A 25,968-nucleotide genomic window follows, 5' to 3' on the forward strand; every position below is an offset into this window, starting at 1 on the left:
CTGCGTCTCTCTGTCTCCAAAATAAATAAACGTTAAAATTTTTTTTTTTTTTTTTTTTAAAGTGCTCCATAACTGTTAGTGAATACAACATGAGAGACTTTGGGCAACAGTAGGTTCTCCTTACTCTGAACCCCCACCCTCTCCGGCATCAGGGGCCCCAGGGCTGGGGGTAGAGGGCGGGGCATCAGGTAGAGTCCGGCCCCGCCCATTGCACTTTGCTTTGTTGCGAGTTTTAACTTAGTTTGAGGATTACTTGAGCCCCTACCGTGTGTGCGTGTGCGTGGGCAGACTGGGTACTTCACGAGGACGAGGATGAGGCCTGGCACACAGGGAGGACTCGCTGGACGCTGGCTGCTGCTCCTCCGGTCCCTAAAGGGAGAGCCAGACGGGCCCGCTGTGGGTGGGGGAGGGGCCGAGAAGGGAACGACCCTCCAGCTGCTGCTGCTGGAGTCAGAGCCCCCCAACTGCGAGCCCAGGGCTCAAGCTGGCCCAAGGAGATCCCAGACAAAGTTCCCTAGCCCACCTCCCCGTTCTCCCCTGGAAGACCGCTGGTGGGGATTCTAGCGAAAGGGCAGGCTTGAGGAATGCCTCGATGGAGGGAGAAATCAGAGTCCAGTGTAGACGTGGCTGCTTAAAATGTAGGGCTGTGGGGGAGGGGGGGGTGGCGCCTGGGTGGCTCAGTCGGTTGGGCGGCGGCTGACTTCGGCTCGGGTCATGATCTCCCGGTCCGTGAGTTCGGGCCCCGCGTCGGGCTCTGGGCTGACAGCTCAGAGCCTGGAGCCTGTTTCGGATTCTGTGTCTCCCTCTCTCTGACCCTCCCCCGTTCATGCTCTGTCTCTCTCTGTCTCAAAAATAAATACGCGTTAAAAAAAATATTAAAAAAAAAATGTAGGGCTCGGGTTTGCAATGCCTGGCTTCTAGTCCTGGCCTGTCCGTCCCCCTTCCTCTCCGACCGGATCCCGGAACACCGTGGTGGCTCCGTTTCCCCCATCTGTGCAGTGGGCACAACCTAATGGGTGCACAAATAGGAAACTGAAACCTCCTAAGCCAGCAGCCTGCCGCCAGGTACCACAGTTTTACCATCTGGGAAACCTCTGGGCTGTGTGGTGTCCCCGCCCTGTTTCAGCCCTGCCTCCAGCCTGGAACACACTGGGTCTGGGCTTGTCCACTTCCCCAGCTGTTCTGAAGGTCCCCGAGGGCAAGGTCTGGCTTCTCCCTTTTCCCCCCCTAGGCTTGCCCAGGCCTGAGCCCCAGCTCAGGCCTGCAGAGGGGTCAGGACATGTGGGGCTATAGCAGCAGCAGCTGGAAACAACCGGGGCCATATGATCCGCCCAGCGGAGGCCTGGGCCTCCCCACCGGGCGCCAGGCTCCCCTCCAGTCTGACCCTCTTTGTTTCGTCTGGGTGGGGCTGCTGTGCCTGTTGGCCGGGTGAGGGGTACATTTTAGGGTATACTTAAGCTCGAGCACACTTGGATGCCCAATCCTAAAGGGTCGGATGCCCCAAAGCTTGGATCATAGGCCGCCCCTCCGAAGGATGTGGTCATCAGAGACTTTTGGACCCCGCAGTGTCATCAGTGAAGGTCGAGATTGTAGTTTTAGAACTGCAAATGCACACGTGGGGGCTTCGGAGGTCACCGGCCAGCCCCTTCTCCGGTCACGAGACCTTTGCACGCTGCATCGCCGAGGGCTTGTTGACTTGGCTGGGTCTCCTCCGCTCGTGCCGAATCCTGTATGGCCTGGCAATGTGCCATGGTCACAGGAGCTCAAGAGACAGGGCTGGCTTGAATGGCAAGTGGAGGCATCGTATCAATGGACACTTATTTCCTCCCCAGAGACGGCTAGAACAGAGCTTGAGTGTGTGTGGACGAAGCCGGCCAGCTGGGCTCAGCCTCTCGCTAGCTGGGTGACCGTGGACGAGGTGGTTGACCTGAGCCTCCGTGTCCTTGGTGAAGTAAGAACGACAGCGGGTACCTGACAGGTTGTTGTGAGGGCTGGATGGGTTCACGTGCGAAATGCTTATCACCGGCCCTGCTTCCTCTTGTTCAGCCTGCGAAGTCTGGAATGAAGAGACCCTTGCCCCCATTTCCGCCTAAGTGCCCCCCCCCGCCCCCCGCCGTGTGTCCTGCCTTCTTGGGGACAGTAGCTCCTATTGTCGTGTGGTCCAGCACATCCTCCGGTGGAGTGGGTATCCTCGTCCCCATTTCACAGGTGAGGAGACCAGAGCCCCTGGCCCCGGGTCCCAAGCTGGTTAAGCGGTAGAGGCCAAGTTGGAAAGCAGATCTGACAGGCTCCAAAGCCCCCGTGTGCTCTCCTGACAGATGGCACTGCTTGGAGACTCCAGAAACGCTGGCCCCTGCCCCCTCCTTCGTCCCCGGGGCTGCTCCGGGGGCCCAGGGGCCTCTGTACAGACTGCGCAAGCCTGGGACGGTCTAGGAAGTGTCGGCTGCGCAGGGAGGCCGGTGGCTGGGCGCCGAGGCCGTGCTAGCAGGGGTCAGCCGTGGGGCTGCATTTCAGACACTTTGACAGGTTGCTCGTCTGTGGTCATATCCGTGCTGGGCTCCGAGTGGAGGCTTCTGCCCAGAGCAGCTAGGCGTGTGGTATGATCTCGGGGGCTCTGAAAACCCCCCTGCCTTCTCGAGCCGGAACGACTTTGCCAGAAGGAAACCCGGGGGTGGGGCCGGGGCAGGGGGACTTCATGATCCTGGCAGCCCCGGAGAGCCTGTGCCCTTAACCCTGACTGCAGGGAACAGTGGTCCAACGGAGGACTGGGGACGGCTTGGGAGACAGAGCGGCCCCTCCCAGGACTGCGGGTTGGACTCAGGGGCCCTAACGCGTGCCTTCGGGTCTCAGTTTCCCATCGCTACAGGCCGTTCTGAGGACGGCGGGAGAGGGTGCCTGCGGCGGGTCTGTGCCAGGCCGGGCCCCGGGCTGGCCCCCGTGCTCTCCGCCTGTGCAGACACTGGGGGCAGGGAGCGCCGGATGGCAGCAGAGACGGGCTTCTTGTGGCTGCCACAAACTTAAGCAGTGCGCTGCGGTTGCCAAAAAAGAAACCCAAACGAGTTGCCGTGTCCAGCCGCATGAATAGAAGTGGAAGTGTGGCTTCGAGGTCTGGGAAGTCCCACTGCTCCCGAGATGGGGGTGGGGGTGACCCTTCGAGAGACAGAACACTCCTTCCCTGTTCACCCCCGTCCAGCCCAAGCACCCCAGAGGCTCTGGGTCTCCTGGGCAGTGCTCCGGACCTCTGGTGGGATCCACTCACAAGCTGGGGGATGACTCCTCCAGACACTGGAGGCTGAGGGCCGCCTCCCATGATTAGACCCCACCCCCAGCCCTTTAGACAGATGCGGGGCTCCTGTGGCACCTCAGCCCCACCTCCCTCCCATCGCTCTGCCCTGACATGCTGAGCTCCCGGCTCGTAGGTTCCATGCCAGCCTGTGAGCTGACCGCAGGGCCAAGCCTGGCACGGGGCTGCTCAGCGGCACCTGTGGGATGGCCGACAGTTGGACGGATAGACCAGGAAAAAGGGAAGATGGAAAGGGGTATCCCTGTCCCTGGAGCATTTGGGTCACTCCAGGCCAAGAGCTTGGGGAACCCCTTTGCTCAAGGATGCTCCAGAAGGCCTCAGCGGGGGCTTGTAGCTCACTGGGCCCCTCCCCACTATCAAAAAGGAACCTAAAGGGGGCGCCTGGGTGGCCCAGCAGTTTGAGCGTCTGGCTCTTGGTTTCAGCTCAGGGCACGATCTCAGGGTTCATGGGTTCGAGCCCCACATCGGGCTCTGTGCTGACAGCACGGAGCCTGCTTGGAATTCTCTCTCCCTCTCTCTGACCCTTCCCAGCTTGTACTCTCTCTCTTGAAAAAGAAAGAAATCTAAAAAATTCTGTTAAAAAAAAAAAAAAAAAAAAAAAAAAGGAACCCAAAGGCCAGAAATGGAAGCACCTTGCTCAAAAATCACACAGCAAGCCAGGGACCCCGCTGAGAGCAGGCCCAGACTCCCAGCTCGAAGCTGCACACATTCCCACCCCAACCAGCAGCCCTTCCACAGCTGGTAAGAGGTGGTACTCCGGACCGTGCCCCTGGGATGGGGCGGCATTACAGGGAGTAAAGTTTTGTTTCATTTAGAAGAACCTTCCTACTAGACGCTGTCGTTCAGGGACCTCACAATTGTCCGCGCCGAGTCTGGCCTGGTGGGGAAGGATCAGAGGATCAGGAACCAGGCCCTGTGGCTGGGGGGGGGGGGGGGGGGGGGGGAAGGGTTGCGAGGAGGGGTCAGGGCATCTGGAAGCCTTGCTGCAGGAGGGCTGTGTTTGTGTGTGTGTGTGTGTGTGTGTGTGTGTGTGTGTTGGGTGGGGGGCGGGGGGCCACTCCATAGGGATCTGCGCCGATGGGAAGCTCTCACCCTGTGCGTCCAGTGAGGCCTGGCACAGAGAAACATGCCTCATTTGCTCAACGGAAAAAAGCGCCCAGGCTGTTCTCCAGTGCGTCCCGATGGTATCCATGGGCAAGAGGTTCAGCCCGGGAAGGACAAGGTTGGGCAAAGTGAAACCGGCTTGTTAAATGCAGGCCTTCCCATCATCTGCTAGGGAGGACAAACGGCAGGCAGCCTTGCCCAGACTTTTCGAAACGGGAACCCTCTCCTGCAGAGCAGCATGTGGGGCTGGCTCCACATCACGCAATCCCCGGGGCTAACTCCCCCTTGCTCTGCTCCGCGGTGGCCACGCCATTCCCCCCTGCGCCTGGACGGGGGCCTAAACTCCGCTCACACCAGGGGTAAGTGTGCTGCAGCTGGGGTTGGCGGGGGGCCCAGCGCAGCATCCCCGGGGCCTCTCTAGAAACCAGCTGCAATTAGCACCCTGCTTCCTGGGAGCAGTCTCTGGGGAAGCCGAGGCAAGGCCCTCCGGGGCGGCGCTGCGCCACGGTTGTGCGCGGAGGGCCGAGAAGCGGCCGGAGGAAGTTGTGAGCAACCGGGGGCCTCCCAGCCAGCGTCTGCAGCAGCTGGAGCTCCTGGCGGGTCTGAGCCGCTCACTTCCAGCTGGGACGGCTCTCTGGTGACTCAGCACCACGTCTTCCGGTGAAGGGCTCGGGGGTGGTGAGGACAGGAACCACGGCTTGATCGCCACAGACAGAGCCGGAGAGGTCTACAGGGCGGCCCCGGGGACCTCCCACTCCTGGCCCCCCATCAGCCTCCACCTCAGAAGGGCCAGGAGAGCAGCTGGTCCAGGAAAAAGGACGTTTTATTTCCATAAATACTCCCGCTCTCACTCACACGCGGACCCCACTCTGTCCAGACAGACGGACGGGCAGAGGTGAGCTGCCCACAGGAGGCCCCGGCAGAGGCCAGAGACTGAAGGGGACGCACCGGGAACCCCAGTGGCCCTGAGCCTCCAGCTGGGGCCACCTGGCTCTGGCGTGACCTTCGGAGGGCCAGCAGTCACAGCCCCCACAGCCCCGCAAGAAGCCTGATGGCCAAGGGGGCGGGCGGGTGGAGCGAAAGCCCCACGAGGAGTGGGGGACGGGTGGGGCTCCCCCAACCGGGCCCCCTGAGATGGTGACCACAGGGCCACTGAGAAAGAAAAGCAAAGAGAGTCAAACCACACAGCAGAGAGTGCAAAGAGCTGGGGGTGCAGGCGTCACCCCCCCGCCAGTCACCCGGTTCCTACGGAGGCAGCCTGAGCTGGTTCCCGCTCCAGCATGGCCCCCAAGTTATGGCTGGGCCTTCCCATAAGGCATAAGAGACGGGTGGGGATGACCCCACCCCAGCCATGCTTCTCCCCCATGACCCCAAGTCCTTCCAGGGCCAGACAGCCGTTCCCTGCTCTAGGCTCTCCCCTGTGGCCAAGGTCCCCAGCAGTGCAAACCCAGGCCCAGTCTTCGGCTGGGTCCATCTGCGCAGGGGAGGAGACGAGTAAGGAGAGGGCCGCAGGGGTGAGGGGAGAAGCACCAGGCCCAGGGGATGTCGCCGTGGGAACATAGGGTGTCCTAGGCCACCACAGCCTTCTCCCCGCAGGCTAGACAGCGGCCAGTCCTGTTCCCCCCTCCTGTCCCCCGCCCCTCCCTGTTCTAGAGGCTTCCCCAGGTCTCAGGTGGGGGGAACTGGTCCACATCCCCCATCTCGTTGTAGGTCTGGTCGCCCATGGTGAAGAGAAGCTTGTAGCGGAGGCGAACCTTCTCCTGGGGCAGAGACAGTAAACGCAGAGGGTCAGAGCGAGAGAAGGGGCCGCCCCACCCCCATGGCGGCGCGTCGTCACAGTCGGGCCCCTCACCTTCTGGGGGTTGGCGAGAAGCAGGACCTGGGTGATAGCCGAGGGGTGGACGATGGGGTTAAACGCCGGCAGCTCCGTGCCTGAGGGCGGCTGCAACTTTACTCTCATGACCTGTGGACAGCAGGGCGGGACGGGGCCCAGCTGAGCCCCCGGCTTCTTGTCCCCACCCTCTGAGGGACCAGGCCCAGTCTACCTGCCAGCTCCTCTAGGGGGCCAGGGGCTCTGTCCTTGGGTTCCCTTCCATCCCCTGCCCCCTGCCCCCCCACCGGCTGGCTCCCCGTCCAGCCCCGGGTCACCCTGCCTTGAGGAAGGAGGCACGCTCCTGTCACCTTGGGGACAGCCGACTGGAAAACGATGTTGCGAATGGGCTGGGGGGCGGTGCTCAGCATGGACACCACCACCACCAGCACGTCCGAGCGTCCGGGCAGCGGGTCGCGGGCAAAGTGGAAGAGGACCCGGAAGCCATGCTGGTCATACACCGTCACTGGCAAGATGCTGCCTGGCAGGGGAAAGGGGACAGGGCGATGTGGGGGGGGAGGGGTGCCACGCCCGAGCCCAAGCACGTCCAGCCGGCTCCCAGCAGGCACTCAAATCCACAAACTCAGGTCCTCGCCTTTACCCTGGAAGCAGTGGGGCCACGGGTACAGACCGGCACCCGGACGGGGCGGGCGAACTTCTACCGTGTCGGTGGAGGCAAGACACGCACGCCCCGGGCTGAGTGACGGCGGGGGATCCCCCAGGGCCGTGGGACTATGGCCCTGGAGTGCTGGAGTGCAGGCCTATGGGTGAGCTGGAGTCAAGCTCTCACCGTGTGACTCTAGCACAGTCACTCTGGTGTTCGGGGCCTTCCCTACTGGTAAGAGAGGGGCACCATCGGCCACTTCTTGGGGACACTGAAGGGGTGATGCCCTTGGTCAAGGTGCACCTACAAGACGGACAAGGCCGAGATGACCGGCCAGTCTTCATCCGTCTGACCTGGGCTGTGAGTGGTCCCCAGCTGCCCCTGGGCAGCAGAAGCTCGGACTTGGACCTACATCCTTATCCTGGCTCGGTTTCGTGACCTTGGAGAGACCTGGGACCTCTATGTCCTGGTCCTGCCTTCTTGGGGAGGGAGCACCCGGCAGCCAGCGTGAGGAGTCGTCTTGCCTGTGGAGGCCTGGACTGTGCAGAGCACGCTGCCCTCGCTCTGGGAAGGATGAAGCAGGGAGCCCGCGAAGGACAAGGGTCTTGCCCAGAGCTCCTCCCTGCATCACGCAGTGGCACGCGCTCCCAACGGGACAACGGGGGTGGGGGGTGGGGGTGCTGCTGGGCGGCGTGCTGACCCGGCCCAGCCTCGACCCGCTCGCACCCCCGGCCCACTCACTGGGTTTGATGGACTCCAGGGGCACAGTGATGTTGGCCAGCGACAGCTCGGTCGTCGTGGGCTGCTGCGGAGGCCCAGGGGGCTCGGGGGACGCCGCGTGGAGGAGGCCGGCGGCACTGGAGCTGGTTGAGCTGCAGTTGCTTTTATTCTGTAGGTCCCGGAGTGTGAGCCGGGGGGCTGGCTGCTGCTTCTCCCTTGTTGGGGGACGTGGCATTGGGGGGGGTGAATCTTCGGGGGCCGAGAGATCGGGGGCACAGGAGAGGCCGGGCTTCCCAGCTGTCCCCGGTGGCCGGCTCGGAGGCCTCCCTGTCTCTCTGGCCTTGGTCTCCTCACCTTGGAACAGGCAGCTCCTGTCCCCCGCCCCTGCCCGGTGGGATGCAGCTCTGTGCTCCGCGGGATGGGCCCTGCACCTGCCTCGGGCACCGCTGCCTCCCTCAAGACCGGTGCAGTGCTTGGCACGCGGTGGTCTGTTAGCCACGGCTGCTCACGGGAGCACGCGGGCACCGGGCCTCTGGCCACGGGGCCTGGGAGAGCCCGGAAGCAGATGCTTTTGGGGGCGGGGGACACTCCCACCCCACCCCAGCCAGGCTGTGCCCTCACCACCGCACTTGTTGGGACTCCGGGGGCAGGGACTGCTGCAGGAGGGTCTTCCCCAGGAGGTCCAGGTCGTCCAGACCGCTGCTCGCCGGCAGAGACATCGGTGCCGGGGGCTGGCTGTCTGCGCTGGGAACCCGAGGCGGGGCGGGGGGTTCTGCGCCATCAGATGACTGCTGGGCACACAAAGCACGCAGGTGGGTAGGGCGGTGCCGAAGAGGGGTCGGGGTCACCTGGTGCTGCCCTGAGGCCCCTGCCCCTCCCTGCGGGTGACATCTGGGGAAGCAGCAGCAGGGAAGGGGACGACACTCCTGCTGGCCTGCACCCGTCTCATGGGCCGGCCTGGTCGGGGGGTCTACTCTAGAAACCAGCACGTTCCAGGGACCTTAAAGTCACCACCAGGAGAAAAGGAACGGGAACCTCATCTCATCTCAACGCTGACTCGCAAGGAGAGAGTGTGGAGCTGAGGAGAGAATGCCTGCCCGGGGACCCCCAGGTCAGGACAGGAGCCTCAGCCCCGGGGACCCCCGCCCCAGGGCCCTCTTTCTGCACTGCCCGCTGCAGGCTGCCTGTCCCAGCCACCCTACCTCAGGATGGGTCGTGCTGGTTCCTGGCCCTCCTACCTGGAAGCTATTCCATCCAGCACCATCCAAGCCTGGGCCCGAAGGGGGTGTGGGATCGCTTAGGCCTGAAGGGAAGCAAGACAGAGGTAAAGGAGCTAGAGGTCTTCCGAAGCAAGGGAGCTGGGGGACTGCGTGCTGGCCTGGGGTCCCTGGCTCCCGCCCTCCCCCTTGTATCGCCCCAAGAGGCTTAGCTCAGACGAGAAAACCCACTTTCAGAGGGAACCGGCAGCAAAGCAAAAGCAGGAACCAAAGATCCTGAAGGCCCATTCCCCACGCCCACTTATGCTTCCACTCCTGCAGTCCGAAGCCACCTCAACTACGGACATCGGGACTTTTGTCTTTGCGGTCAGCTGGCTCCCAGAGCCCAGGGATGGTGGGAAGGGAGGACGGAGTGGGAGACGCTGGGGGAGGGTCCACGGGCAGGGGTCGGCATTCTGCCCCCACGCGGCCACGGCCTCCGAGCGCCAGGGGGCAGGCGGCGCCCCAGACTCCGAGCAGCCAGGCTGGGCTGGGCTGCCGCGTCCCCAGGGACACGGGTGCAGGGCTGAACGGGGGGCAGGCTCTAAAGACCCCATCTTCCCTGGCCGTGCCGACAAGGCTGGCCGGCTGGCGCCAAGGACAGCCGTGGGCCCTCTGGATGGCTCCGCTCATTAGCCTGCCGACTCGAAGAGGGCAGGGGGTCACCCACCCGGTCTGACCCGAAGCACACCCTGGGCCAAGTTCGCCACAGGCTTTACCTACAGAAGACAAGTTAGCCCGTTGCTAGCGAATCCCGAATCGGTGAGGTGTAGCCTGAAGAGCTGAGAGGCACCGGCAAGGCACCGGAGGCTCTGATTGCCGGGCCTCTTCCTCTGGGCACACCTCTCCGAGAGCAGGGACAACCGAGCGGTGACTGTTGTCACACGCCCGGAAGCGTCAGGCACCTCAGACGCGGGGCTCACTCGATCCTCAAACAATCCTGACGAGTGCGCGTGGGGCTGTCATCCCTCTTTCGGGGCTGACAAAGCGGACACTGAGGCTGGTGAGTAACCTGCCTGAGGCCACACAGCCGGCAAGTGGCAGCATCCGGCCCCGGACAGAACGTGGCCTCGCTGCTGGAGTCTGAACACAGCTCTGCCGCTTGGCCGTGTGACCTCGGGAGGGTGCCCACCTCCCTGGGCCTCATCTGTAAGACTTGAGGGGACCGTCGTGACTAATAAAGGAGGCCGATGTGATGAAGTGCCTCAACAGTGGCGGACGGGAAGTCCCTGCTGCCTGCCCCGCCCCCACCCTTCGCCCTTCCTGCCACAAAGAGCCGGTTAGGACGATACCCCCCCGACCCTGTGGTCCCAGGGCTTCCTCTATTCCCCCAGGCTGGGCGGGTGCTGCCCTGGCCCTTCTGGTTCCTGTTCCCACATTTCCTTTCCCTTTGAGTAGAAACCAACGGATGCTGGAGGCTCAGGGCTCCGCTGAAGCAACTTGGGGACAGGAAGTACGAAGCACACCTTGCTTCTCGTGAGAAGGTGGCTTTGCGGCAGCTGCTCGCTGGGGGCCGGGCCCAGTCGGGCAGCTGCCGCCCGGTCCCGGCTCTGCTGGGGAAGATGAGCCCGTGTGCGCTCTGTCACCGGACCATCCTTCCCTCTCTGTAAAACAGGTCAGGCCTCCCTCTCCCTGAGGCACCCCCAGCTCAGAACGGAAAGGGGGCAGGTGGATGGGATGCGTACGAGGGCCCACGGACACGCTGTGGGCAGACCCCCTTGGAGAGGGCGCCAGCCGCGGGGCCCAGAGGGGAGCTCGTCCTGCTCTGCCATCCCCTCATCCCTCACGATGCACTCCTGGTCCTTATGTCCCTTTCCTGGCCGCCGAGCAGAGTCAGAGCTGCAAAGAGGCTCAGAGGAAGGCGTCAGAATCCGAGTGCTTCGTCCTGACTCGCGTGCCCCCCTTTGGGCACGTCACCTAGCCTTCCTAAAGCCTTGGGAGCCGTCCTTTCGCGTCTGGAAAGCGGGGACGCTGGTGGCGCCCACTCCCGTGGTGGGAGGAGGGTGGTCTGCGATCGGACGGTGCGGCAGCAGGGGTGAGGGAAGCCACTCGCCCGGCATGCAGGCGCACCGACGCTTCTGGTCCGTCGGGTCTGGTTTTTACCTCAGAACTGGCTCACGGTCTGACTCCTGGTTTCCAAGTCAGTTCCCCAACGTAACTTTCGAGATTCTTTTGACAGACCTCAACCTCTCTCTTTTTTTTTTTTTTTAAGTAACTTCAGGGCCCTTGTGAAGAGGCTGTCACCGCGTCCTCCCGCTTCAAGCTCTCAGAGGGGGCTGTGCCGGAAGCTGGAATCCTGAGAACTGCCTGGCTGGCTGAGTGGCCCCTGCGTCCTCCCCAGGAGTGCGCCTGGTTCCCTGTGGCTCTGGAACCTGTAGTCCGGGACCGGCTGGAGGTGCGGGGCGCCTGGTGCTCTGGCACCGGCTTCCCTGGAGCTTCTGGAGCTACGGGGCCTGGCCTCTCCCTCTTTGCCCCTCTCCCTCTCAAGTAGGGGGTTGGGGGAAACCGTCTGCCGGGCGGCTCCCAATTCTAGGCTCTAACCTGCCGCGGAGACATCTCGCCGGCTTTCCCTCAGGCCACCAGAGCCGAGGTGTGGCGGGCTTGGCAGAGGTCGGTTTAGAGGCTGGCCGGTCTCACCCTCTGACTGGAAGACCTCGTGCCAACTCCTTAACTTCCCTGAGCCTCAGCCTCCTGGGCTGTGAAATGGGCCTAACGCCCACACCACCCTCCACGGGACTCGTGGGATCCAGGCTGCCTCACATGCTGCGGGCATCCCCCGCTTCCCCCGCCGCCTGCGGCCAGCCCGCCCTCCTCTGGGCCCGGCCCGGCCCCCTCCTCACCCAGAGACATGAGCTCATCGTCGAGCAGGGAAACGGAGGTGCTAGGCTGCTCGGGGCTGGCCAGGTCACCGGGGCGGGTGGGCATGACTGGGTAGGTGGTGCCCGCGGGAGGGAGATCCAGGCCTGAGAGGTCCAGCAGGGCCGAGGTGCTCCCTGGGAGGAAAGGAGAGTCAGGCCCGTCCTGCGTGGAGGACGCTCAGGCTCTTGGAGGCCAGCCTGCTGCCCCCCCCCCCCCCCCCCCCCCCCCCACCGCTCACAGCCCTCCTGCTTCTTTCCCCCTCCTTGGCCAGGCTGCCCTGCCCCCGAAATCTGCCACCAGGCCCTTTCTCTAGCACAGGGAGTTCCTTCTGTCCAGAACCTATTCGCTCCTTCTCTCCACTTGGCGAACTGCCTCCATCCTTTGAAGCCTCACTTACACGCGGCTGCTTCCGTGGTAGCGTCCACCCCCACTGCTCCCCAACTGGGCCCGTTCGAACCCTTTCTGTGCGTCCCCAGGGCTGTCGTTTTACCCTTACTGGGGTCGAGCCTGCCATGTTTAGGTGTCAACCCCTCCCTCGCACCTCGCGGTAAGGAAACTAAGCACGGAGGGTGCCATCCAGCCCCGCACAACAGGTGCCAGATTTATCAAGTGAAAGAAAGGCCTTCCTTCTTCTACTCGTCCTTGCCAAACCCTGCCTCCCTCCCCCTCTGCCCCATGTTCACTTCCTCCCCCCACAGCTGCAGCCCTGGCAGAGACTCCCCCCAAGCTCTGTCCCCGGGGGCCTTCCTCATCTTAAGGGGCCAGGGTCACCCTGGCACTCCCAGCCCCCCCAGCTCTGGGGCCAGTGCTCCGCCCTGGGCTCTGTGCCACTCCCGCCTGGCACCCCGCCCCCCGCCCCGGCTGTCTCCTCACCCGGAATGGAGCCCGCTGCGGCGTCACCGTTGACCTCCTCGCCCCTCACCAGCTGCTTGTACAGGTTGATGACCTGGGTGAGGTTGTCGTTGGCCTGCAGGATCTCGGCTGGAAGGGGCAGGAGGGGAGACACTAGGCTGAGGGAACACGGGGGCCTCTGGGGGGAGAGGAGGTCCCTGCGTCTACTGCAGCCCTGGCGAGGGGCTGGGGCTGGGAGCGTCCCGTCTGCTCGACTCACTCAGACCCTCTACCGCCCGTCCTCATCCACCGTCCCCACCACCCCGAACACGGCGGCATGCTCTGGCCTCAGCCTCCACACTGGCTCTGCCGTGCGGACGCCCCTCGCATCTCTGCGTGGCTTCGTTCCTTCCTGCCTTGGGGTCTTTGGAGGCCTTTCCTCACCCCCACTCCCCAGTCCCCTCCCTGCCGGCTGTTCTCCACGTCACTGACCACCATCTGACAAACGGTCACTGCCCACTGCCTCTCTCCTCTCGTTAGGCTACAAGCTCCATGGAGAATATGGCTTTTGCCGATTTTTGTTTAAAAGATTTTATTTTTAAGCAATCTCTACACCCACCGCAGGGCTCGAACTTACAACCCCGAGACCAAGAGTTGCATGCTCTACTGACTGAGCCAGCCAGACGCCCCTGGCGTTTGTTGATTTTAATCACTGCCGTGCCCCCAGGGCCTTCAATAGTGCCTGGCACAAACTAGGCCCTTACCAATGTTATCCCTTTAGGGGCCAAGGCTTAGAGGAGTCTGGGCAGCAAGTCGCCTGGGCAAGGACCAGGTGCCTGGCACCTGGGAGGCACTCAGTGAACTCCCACCGAATCAAGGGCTAATATGGTTCCCAGACTGCTGCCCCAGAGACTGGCTGACGTGGTAGCAGAGAATAAGGATGACAACCCGATATGTGGCTGTGACAGAGTCATGGGGCCCCACGCTGGAACCGTTGAGGCCTGTGGGATTTGCCTTCAGTGTCCAGCCCTTAGCAGGGAGGGAGGCAGTATCCGGAGAGAGTTCCTGGTCCACCCTGGCTCGGCCACTGTTATGCTCTGTGATCTGGGCAAGTCCCTTCCCTCCCAGAGCCCCAGCTGTGAAATGGGGACAATTCTTCCCCTTTCAGCTTGTTCAGCTCGTGGGCTTGAGTAGAGAGAGGCTTGGCCCGTAGGATCTTATGACCATATCAGCCCCTGCTCTCCGCTTCCTCGAGGTGGAGAGACCCAAGGTCGGGGCTGGAGGAGGGGGGCCCCCTGGTGGTGGGTCCTGCCAACTGCAGATAGTTAGCAAGTCCTGGGAAGGGAGCGGGGGAGGGGTCGGAGGGACAGGGCTGACCGCCCAGCGCTCACCTAGGGCCTCATCATTGTCTTCTGTGTCACTCGCCAGTCGGAAGAGCGTGGGCCGCATCCGCTCACAGCGCTGGTACAGCTCCTGGGGACAGGAGGGCGGGTGGGTCGAGCCGGCGGGGACCCGGAGAGGGTGGGGGCTGGGTGGCAGAGGCGGGGTACCTTCATGAGGTCCTCACTGCTGTGGGCAGAGGCGCCGCCCTGGCTGTGGCTCATCACCATCTCCGTCAGTAGCTTCACGTTGTTGTTCACCTCCTCGATGGCACTCACCCGCTTTGAGATCTTCTCCATCCGCTTCTGGTCCTAGGGAGGCATCAGCCCCAGAAAGCCCAGGTCATGCCTGCTCTCAGCCAGGCACTGCCTACAGCACTCCAGAGTCTCCTGGCTCGGTGTGAGATCAAACCCTGCCACGAGGCGCTCGTGCCCAGGCCAGGGCATTCCAGTCCAAGAAGCCCTCTGCTGACCCTGCGCTCACGTCCTCTCCTCCTGCCGACGCCCTCAGGTCCCAGGCCTCTGCACGGGCCTGTCAGAATCTCCAGGGCCCTCAGACACCATCTCCAGTGACCCCAGCGTCCCGTGCCCTGGGCTTACCATGCACGCCCCTCCCTCGCGGGACGAGAGGTGGGCTTGCGCTGTGCCATTGGACACAATCACCCTCCTCGAAAGGGGCCACCCTTGACTTTCCCTGTGCTATGAGGACACGCAGCTTGCCCTTCAGAACACCACCTAGGACTTCCTCCCTGTAGGTCTCTAGGCTGAAGCTTTGATGGCCTACCCTCATCAAATAAAAAAGTTTCAGCCCGCACCCACGACATACGCATACTTGCTTGGATATTAAGTGCGCAGCGTTCCCTCTTTACGATAAGTAAGCGCATATGCATACGTTTCACTTAGCAAGGCCTGATTTCTATTTCCTTATCACAGAAGAGGCAGTCAGCCTCGCAGAAGCCCAACCTGAGCAGGTCAGCTCAGCTGCTGGGACATTCTCCCCCCTACACCGGTCCTGGCTCTGTCCCCTGGGGTCCCCCAATCCGTCAGCTCTTTCTTGGCTGTGACAGCCCTCTGGCTGGGTCGCCGCAGGGTTCCCCGTAGGCGTACACACAACCCCGCCTCGGCGGCCCCGCTCCAGTCCCCACTCTGCCTCCTCCCTGCACCATGGGCTTGGCGATCACCTCCTGAACCATCTCCTTGATGAGTTTGTTGGCTGCTCGGAGGTCCTCGGGGTGGGAGCTCTTCAGCAAGCGGGCCAGCATCTGCAGGGACACGGGGGGCATGACAGTGACCCCAGTACCGGGCCTGGGGTCATGTGCCGGTTCCCCACTTCCTGGCCGAGGGACATAAAGCACTTATTAAGCTCTCCATGAAACAGTGAGCCTCCACCGACACCTGATGGGGTGGCCGTCAGGACAACTGAGGCATTGCACGCGAGCGCTCCCCAAACAAGTTCTTGATGGATGGCACCAGATGTGGGAGTACTATCGTGAGGGAATCTTTCTCAAAGGATGTGCCAGAAACTCAACGGCACGAGCCCTCTGGGGTACTGTTGGGACTAGGTGGATAGGAGCTTTTTTACTTTTTATCTTACCTCCTCTGGGCTGTTTAATTTCTTGCCCGTGAGCACATGATTTCTTTAACACAAAGTTAATAAAATTATCATTGAAAGGGTCAAAGACAAAAATACACAAACTCCTGCCCAGCCTATAAAATGCCCTCAGACCAATCCCAGGGACACCAGGCATGCTCTTGTGTTTATTAAATGCAAGGACACTGGACGGGAGGTACTCAGCACACAGAAGTGCTGGATAAACCGTGCCTGTCACCCGCTGCATGACTGTGCTCAGCACAAGCCTGCTTCAGGGAAGGGCCTGGAATTCATGGCCGGGCCTGGAATTCATGGCCAAGTGGGCCTGAGGGTCCTCATCTCCCCCTCCCTGGAAGCTCACCTTAGACTTCTCCTCATCTTCAAAGATCACATTCTTGGGTCGTGGAGGAGGAAGGGGAAAGGCAGCATCATCTGGAAGCTTGGGGTCTGACTTCACGATCCCTGGAGTAGACGGTGGTGGGAAGGCCGTCAACCGTGCCCAGGGCCAGAGTGTGGAATGGAACTGGGCGGGGGGCGGGGGGGAGCGGGGGTGGCCAGGGTAGAATGGAGGGTGGAGGACAGTCTCTCCTGCATGCTGGCTCTGGACTCCAGTGGGCCACGATCGGCTCCAGAACTACAATGTCAAACTGTGTGGTGGCATTTAGGCACCCACATTTTGAGGCCACTCCACGGGGGCCACTCTCTGAGGGGAAGTTTGACCCACACTCACCTTCTCTCCACCCAACCTAGCTTCAGACAGAGCCATAAAAAGGCCCCATAGCTCTATGTTCTTGAGAAGTTAAAGGGCAGAGCCATGACCTTGCTGCCAGAAGCTGCCGGAGCCCCAGCTCGGGTAGGAGGGAAGGGGGCGCTGGTCACAGCCCCCCCTCTGGTGCCTCACCCTGCTTCTTCAGCATCTGGTAGGCCTCTGCAATCTTCACCTCTTCGGGCAGGCCAACCGTCCAGCTGTAAAGGAGCTCCAAGATCTTGTTCTTCACCTTCTCTGACGTCCGAGAGCCCAGGTACTTCAGAGACCGAGGGGAGGGCAGGCCTTTGCCGTCGTCCGGCCCCACTCCCTGTCGCCCCAACCCCAGCCGCCACCTGGCTGCCTCCCCAGGACTCCCTTGGGAGCCTCGGCCTGCGGGGCCCTTCCGTCCCACACAACCAGCCTGGCGGACTGAGCTCACCTCCTAGCTCTGCCGCGCACTAGCCGGGCCAGCCCTGAGCGTCTGTTTCCCCACCTGTCAGGTGGGGATGACGGCGGTGGCATCACGGTAAGGACGCAGGGCTGACACAGGTAAGGTGCAGAGCCCAGCGCCTGCCTCCGGCCAGTCCGCTATGGCTTAACTCTGTGACCTCAGGAAGGAGCCACCTGGCTTGGGGCTGGCCGGGGAAGGGGCAGGTGTGGAACCGAGCTCAGCCCTGGGTCCCATGCACAGTCTCTCTCAGCAGCAAACTAGGCTGAGGGAACTGGATCTCACACTAGTCGCCTCCTGGGAAGAGAATGGGGGACCAGCGGGGACACTCAGCTGCTCTGGTCAGGAGAGGGGTGTGATGGAGGAAGGGCGTAGGGGTTGGGATCTCACCCAAGGGGCATCAAATACGCGCATGTCCTAAGGGAGCACGCCCCACCCTGAACGGCCAAAGCCATCAGCAGGCTCCCCACTCAGATTTGGGTCCTCAGCATCCAAGGCCTCAAGGAGGCCACTCTTGAGGGGTGGGGACAGGGAGACCCTCCAGTGGAGACCCAGGTGGGGAGAGGTCACAGGCAGAGTGGCCGTGCTGGGGAAGCTGGCCCAGCAGCTGCGCGTTATGTCCTACGGTCATTCCTCACTAAGCCTGAGCGGCCCCAAGAGTGGCTCCAGAGCCACCAGCCACCGGGTGGCCTGGGAGCCCTCCTTCTGGACACCCCGCTGTCCCGGACTCAAGGGTCTGTGTTTATGCCAGGCAGAGTTCCAACTGAGCAGAAGTGGGAACCCTAGTGGGAGCCCCCAGGATGAGGGCAGTCAGTTGCCTCCCACAGGGGGTCCTCCTTCCTCAACGCACCCCCACTGATGGCGCAGGCCTGAGCTCAGGGAGCACCCACCTTGGGAGACACGACCTTGATGAGCTCGTTGAGGAAGCGGAACTTGCCCACCTCATCGTGGAACCTCTTGCCGCAGCTCTTCATGCACGTTTCCAGCACCTGGGTGGGGGGGGAACCCCAGGGAGGGTCAGAGGAGGCAGCTCCCCTCTTATACCTCGACCAGGGCATGGAAGCCCAGGGATGGGCATTCGGAGGGCGAGAATGACTCCTGAGGACACGAGGCAGGGCGGGTGCCCTCGAGGGCCGGTGACAGCATCATCGAGGGGGCCCCTCCACAGCCTGGCCACATCTGAGCACCACTTGTGAATGATTTTCCTATTATTTTTCTTTGGTAGTTAAAAAAAAAAAAATTGTTTTTTTAACATTTATTCATTTTTGAAAGACAGAGGGAGACAGAGCGCAAATGGGGGAGGGCTAGAGAGAGAGGGAGACACAGAACCCGAAGAAGGCTCCAGGCTCTGAGCTGTCAGTACAGAGCCCGACGCAGGGCTAGAACTCACGGACCGTGAGATCATGACCTGAGCCAAGTCAGCCGCCCGAATGACTGAGCCACCCAGGTGCCCCTTTGGTAGTTTTCTAAACTTCAACAGGCACCATTTACCTTGCCTTACAGTACGTATTCGTGGAATCGTAGGACTAGCCCATAGTCGAGAAAACAAAAAACAAAAACAACAACCCTATCTTGTTAAAACAAATACATAACTACTAAAAGAAAAACGTTTACCCTCTGAGGTCGGCCTTGCTTTATGGTGAGCTGCTATGTGGCCCGTGCCTGGGGGCCACAGACAGCGCACCCTCCCCACCCCCCACCCGCCACCCTTCTGCTGACCTAGCTTCAAAAACTCTGGCCTGAGTCCAGCGTCAGCCCTTGAACCGCCTTTGGGGAGGACGGCACTGTCCTGGGTCTGGAGACCAGTGATGGGCTGAGTTAACTCTACAAGGCACCTGGGGAGCTTTACAGGCATGCAGATTCCTAAGGAACTCAGATTCAGCAGGCCTGGGCGGGTGGGGGGGGGGGCCCTCATTCAGTAGGTTAACTGGCCTCCCAGAGATCTGACACAGAGCTGGAGCAGGCAACCCGTGGGCCAGATGATCCTAAGGGGCTTCTTCCCCACGCAAGGCCTAACTGTGCAGGGCTGGGGTGGGAGGCTGTGAGCCCCTAGGGGCCATCCCAGACCCCCAATCTAGGCCATTTTGGCACCCTTCCCTTGGGCTCTACAGAAGAGCCTGATGTGGGGGCGCCTGGCTGGCTCAGTCAAGGGTGTCCGATTCTTGATTTCAGCTCAGGTCATGATCCCAGGGTTGTGGGACCGAGCCCTGTGTCGGGCTCCAACGCTCCGCGTGGAGTGCTTAAGATTCTCTCCCTCTCTCCGCACTCTCCCCCCCTCCCCTGCTCAAGCACTCTCTAAAAAAAAAACAAAAAACAAAAAAAACCAAACAAACCAAAAACCTCAGTCTTGGCCACCCTGGGGGGCCACCCACGTGGTCTGGGGACAGCCGGCACACCCTTTCTCCCCTTCTCACCGTCAGCGCCTGGATCGCTTCCCACTCCTGCGGTGACTGGATCTTGTGAGCCAACAGCCGGGTGGCAAGCGGGGGCCTGGGCGAGAGGAACAGCACAAAGCCCAAACGGCTGGAGCCCGAGGCAACCCAGGGGAGGGCGGCCACACCCCCCCTGCTGGGAGCACAGCCCTTGGTGGCTTTGGTGGGGTAGGTGCAAAGGCCCTGCTCCTTCTCCGACTGGAGAGGCCTGGAGGCTGTAGCAGGACAGGGCAGGGGCAGACAGGGAGTAGGGGCCAGGGACCCTCAAAAGGTACGAGCTCAGTCCCTCTCCTGGCGTTACCGAGAACTGTGAGCGGGAGAGGGGACCACGGCCTTCTCAAGGGTCCCGTCTGGGAGCACAACATGACAATGTGCCATGAAGGAAGGGCGGACATGGCTCCCTGGGAATTTGAGGGGGCACAGGACGTTCTGCCGGGAGAAATCAGAGAGCACCTTCGCGGTGAAGGTGGTGACATCGTCTGCTGGATCGTAAAAGGCCTGTCACCGGTGACGGCGACAACTAACACGGAGTGCTTATGACGTACGAGGTGCCTCACGTGCATTTTCGTGCCCGACCTTCATTCCGGCCCTCCAAAGCAGGCCGGACTATCGCCCCCACGTGACAGGAGAAGGCACGGAGGCTCGCCCAGCTGACCCAGCCAACGGAGGGGCGGGATTCGCACCCGGGCGGCTGCACTCTGGATCACACGTGGCGCACCGTATGCGTGGCCTCCCGGAGCGGAGCGCCCGCACTGGTGGCGGTGCGGTGGAGGGAAAGCCACGCTCCTCAAACTTCACCACCTGGGGAGCCTGCCAGCAAACCTACCCCAAGCCCCCTGCCAGTCTAGTCCCCATCTGCGCACAGCCCCCAAAGGGGCGTTCTTGACAAGTAATTCTAACGCAGGCGGTTCTCGTTCTTCCTGGAGCAAAGGGCCTACTGGCTTCCTCCCAGCTGGGGAGCACGTCCCAACAAAGCTTTGGCCGGGGCTCAGGGAGGTGTGGGCTTAAGCCCAGGACTACCGTTTTCTTTGTGGGGAACCCGAGTCCCCTGGGCCTCAGCTTCTTCACCTGGAAAATGGGTTCGGTTAGCGGGTGGCCCACAGGTGGTACAGAAAGGCCACTACCATCGTTAATTTGCGAGCACATCAGGAATGGAAGCAGAATCTCAACCCACTGAGGTCTCTGCCCCGGGGGCCAGGGTCTGGCGTGGGCCCGGCAGGTGCAGGGTGGATTCTTTTGCGTAGGTGAGCAAAAGAGGAGGCCACCTACCCCTCAAAGTCCTCGTTGAGCTGTTCGCAGAAGCCGTTGATGCTGGCCCAATTCAGCTCCTTGTTCAGGGGGTTTGTGGCTCTGTCTGTAGGAGAGAGGACCGTCGTGGCCTGGGGGAGGCGTCCCTGCCTCTCCCACTTCCTCCTCTGGCAAGACAGTTGGTCAATAGGGAATAGAGGGGATGACCGAACAGGCAAAAAGAGTCCCCTTGACCTCCTGCTCCGATAGCTTCAAGACCTGAGTGATGATGTTTCAGCGGCGTCAACGGACAGATGAGCTCCCGTCCACGGGCTTTTCCTTGCAGCCTCTCCCTGAATAGCCCCACTTTTAGAGATGGTGCTCAGGGGCTGTTCCCCTACTCCCTAGTGCCCCCGCCTCTGCAGCTGCACGTCTGTCTGCCTACCTGACCGCACCTCCTCTAGTTCTGCTCCTGAAAAGTATTCCCACAATTCTCAGGGAATTTACACTCAGATCCGGGGGGGGGGGGGGGGGGGTGAAGCCACAGTTTCGCTCTCAAGGAGCCATGTGGCTGGGAAGTGAGCCAAGGGAAGCTAGGTTCGCAATACAGCGTGACAGAGGGAGGCAAAGGAACCACGAGCAGGGGAGTCATTTGGGCTCGGGGCCAGGGAGGCTGCCCGGAAGAGGCAACACTCAAGCGGGAGCTAACCAGGCTGGGGGGATGGCATGCCTCGGAACAGCACGGGGCCGTGTGTGAGGAGAGATGCGGATCACTGAGCACAGGGCAGAGCACTGAGCACAGGGCAGAGCATGAAGGACCTTGGAAGGAGTGCGGCTCAGGTATCACCTCCTCCAAGAAGTCTTCCCTAACCCTGGCTCCTGCCCAGGGCGGCCCTGCTGGATCAGCTCTCTCTTCTTTGTCCCCCAGCTCTGACCTTCATCGTGGGCCCAAGCCTGCTGTCGCACCGCATCCCAGCCTCTTGTGCACACGCCCATTTCCCCTTGGCAAACAAATGAAGGAAGGAGGGCTCAGCGGCCGGCACAGGTTGTGGGGGAGTCTGAGTCCAGGGGTGGGTAGTGGCCGGGAAAGGGCAAACGGCTCGACAGGAGGGGGCAACACACAAGCCCAGTCGCCTCCCTGACACCCAATGCCGGTTAAAAAACAATCAAGTAGGTCAGGTAACTTCCCTGAACCTCTGTTTCCCCATCTGTAAAGCTGGAGCGAAAGGTGGACCGATTTAGATGACAAAATACTTTACGCAAGGTGAGAGCTGGATCTTCACCACCTACCTCCCCGCCGGTCTCTAAGCTTCACCCTATCTGGCCTGTTCTGCCTCAAGCCTGATACTGAGCAGGGGGTGTGGTGGAAACACAGCCTAGGAGGTGGGACGGAGAAGGATCTGTGGCCAGAAGGAGGCTGGGACCCAACATGTGGTGCCTGCCCGCTTGGGTCCTATGCTGTGGTGGGAGGTCGAGTTCTGGGATCCCGGAGCCTGGCAGTATTTATTCACTTCGTATTTATTCATAAATATTTTGAGTGCTGGGGCCACAGGAGTGAACAAGGCAAAATCCCTGCCCTCCTGGAGCTGGCAGCCCAGCAAGAGAAACACCAACTACTCAGATAAACAAACACATAACGCTGTATACTCTTGTGAAGTACCATAAAGAAACTCAAAGCAAGGAGAAGGTATAGAAAGTGTTTTGGGGGGGGGGGGAGGGGCGCTTCTCTCTCTGGGAGAGCTCTCAGAGGAGGTACAGCTGAGCAGAGATGTGAATGAAGCATTTTCTCTCTGGATAGAAACCTCTGTTCCAGGAGCCTTGCAAAGCCCTCTAGTCCCTCAGAGAAAGAAAGCCCCTGTTGACCACCCAGGAATAACCATCACCCCCCCACCAAGGGAAAGTGTGGCGGTCTACTCTGTCTCCCGGCCCCCCCAACATGGCCAGAGGCTGGGGAACACCAGTCTGGATTTAGAAAGATAGAATGGGGTTAGAGCTGGCCCTCTCAATGACATCTGCCTGGGGGACCCTAAAACAGGAAGTCTTTTAAAAATGGCAGACACATGAGTCTGAGTGAGGACAGAGAAGCTAGTTCTAGAAACTGTCCTGAGTCAGAAGCCAGTGAGGAAAAAGCGGTGGCATCATGAGACATCAGCTTTCTCCCTTGCATCTGGCTCCGAGTAAGAGCCGCTGGGTCCAAGGAGAGCTGGCCAACCTCGCTGGCCTGAGCCCCAAATCCCCAGCAGGCAGTAAGGGAGAACACCCAGGGAGGGCAAGGGGGAAGTGTTTCACAACAGAGCATGACTGTCCCCTGTCTCTACACAGCGGTGACAATATCGTCGTTTACCTACAAGAAGCTACTCTTTACCTCCAACCACTGCAAGGGAAGAGCTTGCAATTTTGCTAGTGCAGAAAGGGGAAGAAAAAGAGAAAACAATCTTGGCCTCAGTCTATTAGAGTCCAGCCCTACGGCCAAACCCAGGGGTCCTGGCTCCTGCTTCTCAGATCGGACTCTTTCTGGACTCTCGGAAAATCCCGTTCTTTGCTAAACATGAGACAGTTCTGCATGACCCTCAAGTCCTGAGATATGTCAGATCTGTCAGCCAGGGCCCTGCCCGTCCTCCCAAGTTGCTGCTGACACCTGGGCATTCTGGAACAGTCTCCATGGCCTCCGAGTGCCTCCTCTCCACGCCCTCCCCCTCCACTGGCCAGACGGGACTCCGAAACACGCCTGGAAATGTTGTTGTTCTGGGGCCAACCTCAGAGTTCAATTCTGCTCGAGACTGGCTCAAAAAGGGCTGGCCATGACCCCAAACCACCCTGTGCAGCTCCCTGGTGTGCTGGGGGCCGAGGGGCTGAGCTGAAGGCAGACCGAGGTCTCCCTGAGGCCCTGGCAGAGACGTAGCCCAAGGAGAGGAAAGACTTGGGAGGGAGCGGTCACTAGCCTAGGGAGAGAGAGTCCAGTAGGAAAGCTGTGAGAGCCGAGGAGCTCCATCAGCAGTGTGGGATAGGGAGGTCAGGTGGTTATGGAGATTCAGAAGCCTAAGTAATAGGAACCCGCGCCTGAGAAGCCACAGGTTCAGGGGCCTCTGGAGGAAGGTCAGCAAGAGCTGGGAAGAGTCTTGGGTGGAGGTACAGAATCTGAGGGGCTGGGCCGAGGCTAGTGATACAGAGCTTGATATTACTTCTGGAGTCTCAAACGGGACCCTGTCCAGCCTATAGGGTTTGAAGGTTTCTCATTGTACGGCCAGAGCTTGGAGGATCAGATGGGCCAGTGAGTCCTCCCCTCCTGGGCGAGGAAGCGAGCAAATCTGAGAGGAGCTGCAGACTCAAGGAACGGCTAGGAGGGAATCACGCCATGCAGAGCCAGAGTGGACGATCTGGGGCCCGCGGAGAGTAGGAGCCCTCCCGCCCCGGTCTGAGTTGCAGCCTTGGGGGCCGCTGGCTTGCTCCCTCCCGGGCCCAAGAGAATGGCTCGGAGGGCCCGCTCTTCAGGGGAGAAGTGTGGGCCTCGGGGCTTTGGGGACTACAGTCTCCGTCCTGGGGGTTCTACGGACAGAGCCGGGCGCAGCTCACTGCTCCCCGAGGGTCCCGGCCCGAGGATCGGATAGGTGGGCGGCGCCCGCTCCCAGCGACGGTCCACGCATCTGCCGGGGGTCTTCCTTCGCCCCAGAGTCGGAGGGACCGGCTCGGGGCGCCACCTCTCCTGGGCCGGAGGCGGAGCGTGGGGAGGGGGCGCCGCGTACCCCGCCCCCGCCGGGAAGGGGCCCGCCTCGTGCCCCCGGTTCCGGTTCCGGTCCGGCCCGCGCCCCTCCCGGACACTCACTGATTCGCGCCTCCAGAGTCTCCGGCTCCATCGCGGGCTCCATCCGCCACAGGCCCCCAGCCTCGGCACCGCCCCCCGCCCCCCGCCGCTCTCGCGGGACCTCCTCGGCACCGCCCTCCGCCGATTAAAGGGGCAACGTTCGCCCGGACTCGCGGGAGCGGCGCACAGGAGCGCTCGGCACCATAGAGACTCGTACGAGCTCGCCTAGAGCGTCACCTGCTCTCCCAACCCCTCCCCCCCCCCCCGTGGTGTTTACGTCGCGGGCGGGACCCGACGCCCGCCTTCCCGTTCCCGGCGCTCAGGCGGGAGAGGAAGCGGAGAGAATGGGGGCTGAGAGCTGCACCATGGTAACCCCACGGGACGCTCTAACTCGTTCTGCGTCACGAAGATGCCCGTGACGGCTTCCGGAAGAATGCTCTGCGGCCATGTTTCTGAGGGGCTCTAAGGTCACTTCCGGAACCCTCATGCGTACTTCCGCTTATATGGAAAGTGGGAGGGTCCCTTAAAAGGGCAATGACGGACGTTGGCCGCTGGGAAAAGAAGTCAAAGTTTGAGTGCTTACAATGTTCCAGGCATTTTCTAAGCACTTTTTATGCATTAGTGTATTTACCCACCCCCCCCCCCAACAAACCCACGAGCCAGATAGTGTGAGGTCACACGAGTGACAGAGCCTAAACCCCGTGCTATCTCTGCTTTGATTCTGCGATCGTTTAATGAACACTACGTTTGCTTTGCTCTGTGACGGGCGCTGGAGGAGAAAGGCAAGGCCGGATATTCATTACAGTGTGGTAGGGGAAGCCTATACGGTGGTGGCAACTCAGAAGGGGCCTCCGACTCCAAACTGAAGTTGAGGGGTAGAGGGGATGAGGGAGGGGCTCTTGTCTGGGAAGATGTCCCAGAGGTGACATGTAGCTGAAAGACAGACGTAGTTCTCCGTAAACCTGGTGCGAACAGTATTTCAGGTGGAGTGAACCATAGGTTTCAGGGTTCAAAGGGTAGAGAGAATGTGATGAATTTAGAGAACTGAAAGTATTTCAATAGGGCTCCAGGGGACGTTGACCTGGAATTAGGCCGCGGCAAGATCATGCAGGTCTGTGTTTAGATTTTTTTTTCTGTAAGCTATGTTGATGTCCTTAACAGTGCTTCATGGGTGGCGACAGTCAGGCTTTTGTTTTAGAGCTGTCCAGGCGGCAACAGTGGGAATCCGAAATCAGGGAAGGCCGAATGGACCGACGTCCTAGCCTCGGTGTCTTTTCTCTTGCCGTTTCTCCCTTCATCAGAAATCTCCCTCATCTGACTTTCGCATCCGCGGCCCGGGATCGCCAGATGACGTCACTCCCAGGGGGAGTCGGTCCCCGGCTCACCTAGGTCGGTTGCAGCCTATCGCCCCCTGGCGGTCCTCGGGGGAACCAGTCTATAGCGCCCTCTGGAGCCACCAAGTGCCCCGTACTGTTAAAGCGACAAAGACAGGGGAATCTGGTGTAGCCGGTTCGGCTTGGTGATCGCCTTGGTGAACGACCTCGAGTCACCTTGCCCAACTGCAGTGACCTCATCTGGGGGGATGAGGGGTTTGTGCTGAGTCAGTTTTTCCCCTAAACTCATCATTCAGCCGACTGAGATGCTTTTCTAAAATTCTCTCCCGCAGGCCATTAAAATTATACAGGAAAATGATATGTGTGTTTATTGCATTCCTCAATAAAAGCTGTAACGTAATGTGTACTTAGATCTCTTCTGTTTGTTTATTACTGAAAGAATTGTCCCAGAAATAAAAG

At 61.0% G+C, this 25,968-nt stretch overlaps 1 protein-coding gene across 2 annotated transcripts; it reads right to left on the reverse strand.

The window, feature by feature from the left end:
- Nucleotides 1-5,760: 5,760 nt before the first annotated feature.
- On the reverse strand, nucleotides 5,761-24,625 carry GGA1 (golgi associated, gamma adaptin ear containing, ARF binding protein 1). Of its 2 annotated transcripts, none has more exons than XM_058741352.1 (17): nucleotides 24,478-24,625; nucleotides 20,416-20,500; nucleotides 19,129-19,204; nucleotides 17,605-17,703; nucleotides 16,420-16,543; nucleotides 15,880-15,980; nucleotides 15,109-15,189; nucleotides 14,099-14,239; nucleotides 13,940-14,021; nucleotides 12,591-12,698; nucleotides 11,699-11,851; nucleotides 8,841-8,905; nucleotides 8,224-8,390; nucleotides 7,624-7,817; nucleotides 6,590-6,759; nucleotides 6,261-6,371; nucleotides 5,761-6,168 (listed from the first exon to the last, which is right to left on the reverse strand). In XM_058741352.1, exons 4-17 carry the CDS (start codon nucleotides 17,686-17,688, stop codon nucleotides 6,058-6,060), a joined length of 1,692 nt encoding a protein of 563 aa, XP_058597335.1. In that variant the 5' UTR covers nucleotides 17,689-17,703; nucleotides 19,129-19,204; nucleotides 20,416-20,500; nucleotides 24,478-24,625; the 3' UTR covers nucleotides 5,761-6,057. The 2 variants fall into 2 exon arrangements, with proteins under 2 accessions (XP_058597335.1, XP_058597333.1); XM_058741350.1 differs by lacking the exon at nucleotides 24,478-24,625 and adding an exon at nucleotides 24,197-24,406.
- Nucleotides 24,626-25,968: the final 1,343 nt, after the last annotated feature.

This window comes from Neofelis nebulosa, chromosome 8 (assembly GCF_028018385.1).
Source record: "Neofelis nebulosa isolate mNeoNeb1 chromosome 8, mNeoNeb1.pri, whole genome shotgun sequence".
In the NCBI taxonomy this organism is placed as follows: domain Eukaryota; kingdom Metazoa; phylum Chordata; class Mammalia; order Carnivora; family Felidae; genus Neofelis; species Neofelis nebulosa.

Coding starts and splice junctions, on each gene's coding strand:
- GGA1 (XM_058741350.1), bottom strand. CDS start 24,239: ATGGAGCCCGCGATGGAGCCGGAGACTCTGGAGGCGCGAATCA. Junction 15,190..15,879: donor AAGATGAGGAGAAGTCTAAG/GTGAGCTTCCAG, acceptor GTGTCCCTGCAG/ATGCTGGCCCGCTTGCTGAA. Junction 6,169..6,260: donor TTCTCGCCAACCCCCAGAAG/GTGAGGGGCCCG, acceptor TCTCTGCCCCAG/GAGAAGGTTCGCCTCCGCTA.